Source organism: Ananas comosus, linkage group 1 (genome assembly GCF_001540865.1).
Source record: "Ananas comosus cultivar F153 linkage group 1, ASM154086v1, whole genome shotgun sequence".
NCBI classification, from domain to species: domain Eukaryota; kingdom Viridiplantae; phylum Streptophyta; class Magnoliopsida; order Poales; family Bromeliaceae; genus Ananas; species Ananas comosus.
Window position 1 is genome coordinate 389,287 of NC_033621.1, and position 7,111 is coordinate 396,397.

A 7,111-nucleotide genomic window follows, 5' to 3' on the forward strand; every position below is an offset into this window, starting at 1 on the left:
ATTTTCGATCAGAGATATTGATCTTGCTGTAAAATAGATAAAAAATTCTATCAAAATTTTCATCTAATTTGAATACTTTACACCGTAAACTGGCAAAATGGTATACATCAACTATTAAAATTATTGATTTTGAACCCTTTTGATCGTTAGCTAAATGATATCGAAAAATCGCAAAATTTATTTTCTAGATACTTCAAATACGCTAGATCAAGTCTAACAGAACCGATCGTCGATTCGGAAGCTCCATCATCAAAAACGGCTTAGAGGACGGAGGCTCCGTGCTCCTAATAGCACACAAGACCTACTATATATATATATATAGAAGAGAGAGAGAGAAAGAGAAAAGAGAAGAAAGAGAGAGAGAGAGAGTAATGGCACTATACTATCGAAGCACGGAGCTTCCGTGCTTCCATGCTCATTTGATGTTGATCTTTCGAATTGTCGATCGCTCGTCCGTTAAACTTGATTTAAAGTATTTGAAGTATCTAGAAATTAAATTTATGATTTTCGATATCATGTTGCTAGGATACGAAGGGCTCAAAATCAATAATTTTCTAATGCCGTAGTGACCGGTTTGCAGTTTAACGGTGTAGAAATTTCAGAATCGCCTGAAAGTATTTGATAGAGAAATTTTTTAAACTATATAAAACAAAAAAAATATCTTTTACAAATTTTAATGTCATATTATCACGTTTTGGAAATTTTATTTTCAGCCGTTCATTTTTGAGGCCCTCTTGTTCCTACGGTAAAGAATAGTGAAAAATCGCATAATTGTATTTTCTAGATACTTCAAAATACGTCTATATCAATTACATGGAGCCGATCCAACGCATTCGAAGTCAGCAACATCGAAAACGAGCTGGAAGCACGGCAGGCTCGGTGCTTCCGATACATATGGTAGCCTATACTCTATATAATATATAAGTTGAGTTTTAGCCTTGTGAAGATGTAAGGTTAAAAGAGGTGTGAGATGTGTAGCTAGTGGTAGGTAAAATAATATTTAATCCAAAGAATATTAATAATTCCAAGGAGTAGTCCAGGTCTCTAAAACTAGAAGCACCACAGGTGGTGACTTCTACAATAATTCTAAGGCTCAGTTATATATATATATTTATATATAAATATATATATATATATATATATAATTATTAGATTTTCACACTAATTAAAGTATAATATGCACCGTTTTTTCACTTATTGTAGGATTGTATAAAAATTATTATGATTTTCAGCCTGTTAAGATTATATGTGATTTGCTAAAATTTTTATGAAACAGTAAATAAGTGAAAGGCGGTGAATCATATAATCTTATTTGATTATTTGTATAGATAGATTATTAGGATTTTCAGCCTGTTAAGATTATATGAAATTATATAGATAAATTATTAGAATTTAAAGATTGTTAAGATTATATGTGATGGGATGAAAAAATAATTTATTTTTTAAATAAAATTTTGACATGATTATTTTACCAATTTTAAATTTTTGCGGAATTATTTTATAAAAGAAGTTCCTGCTCGTCCTCCCATCTGGCGGTGTTTCCTTCCATTAATTAAAAGTGCCATACCGATAGGATCAATAAAATAAACTCGCCCGCCCTTCAAAAACTCTTTTATTTGATGGATTCTTTTCCTTCTCGATCGCTTTCTCCTCCTTCGCTTCTTCATCGAAAGCGGAAGAGGACGAGCGGCGAGAGCGGTGCAGAGGTGAGCCTCTCCACCCCGCTTATGCCTATTTCGGGGTGTTTTCGTGTGTTTTTGTTTTTTTATTAAAATATATATATATATGTATATAATTTTGGCTCCGTGTTTTTAGTGCCAAGCCAAGCGAGCTCGAATCAGCGAGTTGCCGGATCACTTGCTGGCCTGCATCCTGGAGCGAACCGATGTGAGGACGGCGGCGGCGACGAGCTTGCTGTCAAGGCGGTGGAGGTGCGTCTGGAAGTCGCTCGTAGACTTCAAGTTCGTTAAGGAGCCGATCCTCGGCCGCCGGGCGGGGCCGCCGTCCTCTGCAGAGTCTCGACGAGACCCGGCAATCAGGCGGCATCGTGTCTTCACGAAATGCGTCAGCGGTTTTCTGGGATTGAAGGATGGCCCTCCGACGATCAGGAAACTCTCTCTTGAATTTTCACCTGGGAAGAAAGATTTAGCGATGCTCGATGGATGGATATGCTCTGCACTCGAGAGGGGTGTTTGCGAACTCGAGCTCGAGCTCTCTCCTGGCATGCTCGTGGATTATGTTTTCCCTCCCCAGTCCTTGAACAGCGGCGGATACTCGCTCACCAAGTTAAAACTCTGCAAGCGCTCATTAAGCAACCACGCTGGTTTTAGCATGTTTGGCTCTTTATCGAGCCTTTCTTTAGAAGATATGCGCATTTCTAAAGATGATATGCAAGGTGTGCTCCAGAATTGCAGGCGCCTAAAGAGCTTATACCTTGCTAGCTGTTCGTTTAGCGGCGCTGATTTAAGTATAGCCTCTCCAGATTTGCAGCTCAAGGAGTTGGCAATAGTCTATTGTGCGGCAATCCGGCGCATAGAACTCTCTGCTCCTAGGTTGGAACGGCTGCATTACCTGGGGCAATACACACCAATGCTGTTTACATATGTTCCTCATCTGGATCATGTTTGGCTAAAGTACACTGATCTCGCTGGTACCAACTACATTTTGCGAAAGCTTTCAACTGATCTCCCACGCTCTAGAAGTCTAAATCTAGATTTTCGGAGTTACAAGGTGGGTAATTAATTACATGTTTCATGTTTGTTATCCTAATTGATGCACTTTCTTTCTATGCCTGACATTTTCTCTCTGGTTGCGTTTGTACAGGATGTGGAAGTACCTTGCCCTCCTGCCTGCTTTGGCAACCTCAAGAGTTTGACGGTCAATGTTGATATAAATTCTAAGAAGGATCTTCTTTGGATGGCTATACTGTTGGAGGCTGCGCCATTCCTGGAGACCCTTCAAACATGCGTAAGCTTCTGTCGTGAATCCACATCACTTATCCTAGCTTAGCTTTTTTTGTGCCTCACCTTCACGGTACTTAATGTTAGGTATTGATTTTCCGCATCTTGCTTGACTAAACTGGACAAAATTTGAGACAAACTTTAGCTTATACATAGCCGTAATGTTTCTTTTCCAATGTTATATTCGGTTTAAAGAAAATCTTGTGAGAGGCAAAAACGAAGATGACGATGAGCGAGAACAAGTATGATGTCTGGCACATTAATACTTAGCAGTGTTTCCTTGTGAGCGATGGTTCTATGAGCGATGAGGCCTATGGGTATAAAAGGCACATTAATACTTAGCAGTCGTGCATTTTTTATGTGCGTCTTCCCCTATGTAATGCTGGTCTTGCCCTTACTTTCATCTATAGGTAGATCCCTTTCCTGATCAATTAATATTTTACTTATTTTAATGCTCCCTTTGCCATGTGATCTTTTTTCAAAAAGATCTTGAAGCATGCATTAACAAAACTTTTTTACTTACATTCTGTTGTTGATCTTCACTGGACGGTTAAATTGCCTCATCACGTTGTACTTTGTTTATAATTTATTTATAATAAGTACTTTGTGCTTGCTTTTAGGCACATATTCAATCTGTTTTACATATACCCTAATTATGAATGGAAGTAAAAGACTTGATCTCTCTTTAATCTGTAGTGTTTCCTGGGTTCATTTTCTGAGTTACTACTAGGACATTCACTGTTTCTCCAGTTGCGCCTCTAGCTAGAGCATGTTAAGGCTACTATTGCGGCATGGCTGTCTTGATTCTTAAGTATATCGGCATCTAAAAGCTGTCTGAATGTAGTGAAAAAGAGCCTGTAAAGAAGAGCTTAAGTTATAAAAACAAAATTTAACCCTGGAGAGGTACGGAGGGAGGGAGGGAGGGAAGAGCATATTAAAGACCTTGTAGTGGCTGAAATTGTAGCTATTGAATTTTATTCTTTGAGCAGCCCTAAATCCTAATTCAGTTGAGCTAGATGCTAGGGCCATCGTCCCTCATCAGGGCCTAATTAAGCTATCATGGCCTTAAATTTCTGTCATCATGAAGAGATTGATCTTGTCCAAATAAAGAAGGACCCTTCTCTGCAATAAAGTGCAATAGCTTTTGCCTTTTCGGAAGACAGCAGAATCCCTGTGTATAAGGAGGCTCGTAAATAGTGGAGATGGAACAAATGTAATGAAGGTAGCTGTACCCTGACAACATATTGTTATTTACAGTGATTTAGACTCGTCATGCATTGGTTGCAATTTACCAAATTATGCTACGTTGAGACCTGCTACCTCTAGTCAGAGACTAGAAAGAAATAGATGGTAGAGTGGGAAGGATGGTTTCAAATTTCTATTTGTTTTTGTGTCACCGGTGCAGCAAGAGCCTGTGAAGTTTGCAATTTCTCCTCATGGAGGGGCTTCCAAAAAAAAAAAAATGAAATAGTATGACGGCATCCCTATCACTGCATGTTTGGTCCCATTATATGATTTTGTATCTCACAGCATGGATGGCATGGGCTGTTAGCTGAAATGAAGGTAGCCAGACCAGACCTTTGGAGAAAAAGGATGAAAATTACAGCCTAAATTTGTAAAAATCGGAAAAAGGAACTTCTTAGTTTTATCTCTAGGTTCAAAGTTTGGTAGTCTGGCATGCTTCACGTGCGTTGGTAGTGGTCATCATCGCAGTTTTCCATTATAAATAATTCGTAGTGTTGGCATTTTTCCCTCATTATTTGTGTTGTTTCTTTTGTTAATTTACTGTCATTTTGATGTTGAGCTTGCCACATGCAATTTTCTACATGTAGAGCAATCGATAAATTGAAGGTTTGAACTCTTGGTTTGGGTTAAGAATTTTTTTTAAGAAAATGCTAGACAGAAGTTTATATTATTTTGTTGTAGCAAGTTTTGTCTGCGTGTAGAAACTCTGGAAAATAGATCTTTTAGCAGTATTGAAACTCTGTATGCAGTAGATAATGTGGAAAACTTAAACTAGATAGTTACCAGATGTAGTGCTTTTCTTTCAACAACTTATAGATTGCTATGGAGATTATTACTATTTCGAACGTGAGGTAATTATGCGTGTTATTACCATGCTCTTCTGCACAATATTTGGAGCTAATTGTTTGATTGATTCAAAGATGAATGAGCTACATCGGATATCAATTAGTCATGTAGGGTTCAACATCGCGCTTTATTTATATCTTGCTAACAAGTAGAATTTCTTTTGTTAGGAACATAACCATGTTAAGAAGGTTCAACTGAGTTAACAGTTTTTGTGATTATAGAATAATCTAAGGCCACCCACTCACAGTTGTTTGAAAACTAGATCATGTCACGATGCTGCTCCTTTTAGAAGCAAACCTAAGTAACTTACTAAAACACAGTAGCAAATATTTCAACTAAGATCTGTAAAAGTGCAAGTTGGCATTGATTAGTTCACTGAAAATTGACCAAAGAAGAACAGTATTTTACAGGCAGAATTAATTGCATATAATTTCAATAGCTGTATTCAGCTGAATAGTGTTTTGAAGTCTAAATTTCCATAGCCTATTCTTCAGAAACTTTGATCCATTCAAATATGCTTCATTTTTGTAAATTGGAAATTTTGTATGTAAAATGACGTGTCAAATGACATAACTCTTATTCTGATGTGCCCACTTGTCATTAGCTCCTTTCAGGAGGTGTGCATTGGTCATATATATATTTTTCATTTTTTTCTCACGTTAAACAAAATATTGATGTGTTAAAGAAAAACTTGTTTCAAGGTTCCTCCTTCCCTCCATTTTCTTCCAATTAACAGTTGTTAGATTCGACATTGGGGACGTGTGCATCACAAAAAATTAGTTCACATAAATATCTGCATGTCCTGTTGATATGAATAACCTGATAGTAATTTTGTAGAAACAATAAATCTGGCCTTGTGGATTTCTGTATTTGATACCACAACCATTTTTGTTTTTGTTTTTTTGATGGATGATGTTGGGGGCGCACAATAGTTATATGCAGGAATAATCTCAATGATACAGATGATGGATAGAGGCTCCTGCAATCCGGCGATTCGAATCACCCTTCACCATGCTGTGGTTTATGCTTGTTCTGACATGGGAGATTCATGTGATTGTCGTCTTTTGTTTGTTGACTACAGCATATCAGCCTAACCTCTGCAGTTTTATCTTTTTGCATCTGCTAACTAGTTATTTGAATTCTACTATTGGTGGGCAATTCACTTGGAAAAGTAACTTGAGTCTTGATGGAGTGATTATTTGCTTTTTCTGGTTGCAGGTTAAGGCTTATTCTGACTATTATAGTAGGTTCACGGCGATACCATGGAAGCCTTCTGATTTTGTGCACCGTCATTTGGAGGAGGTGAAGATGTATAATTTCGAAGGGAATTGTGGCGAGATGGCCTTTGCTCGGCTGTTGTTGGCGAAAGCTGTAGATCTCAGGTCGATAACATTTACTCGTAATTATCTGTTTGCTTTGCCTGGGTGGAAATTGGATCATACAGAATATTCTCAACAGTGGACGGAACAGCAGACTTCTGTTCTTTTAAAGCAGCTTACGGAAGGAATCTCTACGAGTGCTCGTCTGGTTTTCCGTTAGTGTGATCGGCCATTAGGGGACAAAAGCAATAACTCTTTATTTATTTATTTATACATATATTAGGTGTGAGGCAGTAACTATTTATTTATTTATGCATAAACCTGTTTGCCTATGCTAGGAGTCATGTGGGGTGTATTATGGTCTTAGATTATTTTTTGATATGCGAAGTACCTGTATGATTAAAAAATTTTTGTTTTGATTCTTCTGAGGGAATACTTTGAATTGAAAATTTGTTTTAATGCAATTTTTTGAGAAAATAATTGAAATTTAGCTTACAATTCGGTCCAATTGGGTCATGCTTCGGACCCAGTATGCTCTCTGAAATCTGGGCCTGGTCTGGATTGGGCATGATTAGATAAATCTCCAATTAGGCCTGCATCACGTGTTATTATAATTAAATTTGCTCTAAGACCGGTCTAACCAATGTTGGCTGGATCAATACCCGATTTAGAATTAGCTGCAACGCAATTGATCCCTTTTTGTTATTATCAAGACGTTTGCACTTGTGACGCAGCAAAAGG

The 7,111-nt window shown here is 37.6% G+C and overlaps 1 protein-coding gene across 1 annotated transcript; it reads left to right on the forward strand.

The window, feature by feature from the left end:
* LOC109711730 (putative F-box/LRR-repeat protein At3g58880) lies at positions 1,536-6,702 on the forward strand. The gene is made up of 4 exons (XM_020234928.1): positions 1,536-1,706; positions 1,816-2,730; positions 2,824-2,967; positions 6,270-6,702. The coding sequence occupies exons 1-4, from the start codon at positions 1,620-1,622 to the stop codon at positions 6,588-6,590; spliced, it is 1,467 nt and encodes a 488-aa protein (XP_020090517.1). The 5' UTR covers positions 1,536-1,619; the 3' UTR covers positions 6,591-6,702.

Coding starts and splice junctions, on each gene's coding strand:
- LOC109711730 (XM_020234928.1), top strand. CDS start 1,620: ATGGATTCTTTTCCTTCTCGATCGCTTTCTCCTCCTTCGCTTCTTCAT. Junction 2,731..2,823: donor TAGATTTTCGGAGTTACAAG/GTGGGTAATTAA, acceptor GCGTTTGTACAG/GATGTGGAAGTACCTTGCCC. Junction 2,968..6,269: donor TGGAGACCCTTCAAACATGC/GTAAGCTTCTGT, acceptor TTCTGGTTGCAG/GTTAAGGCTTATTCTGACTA.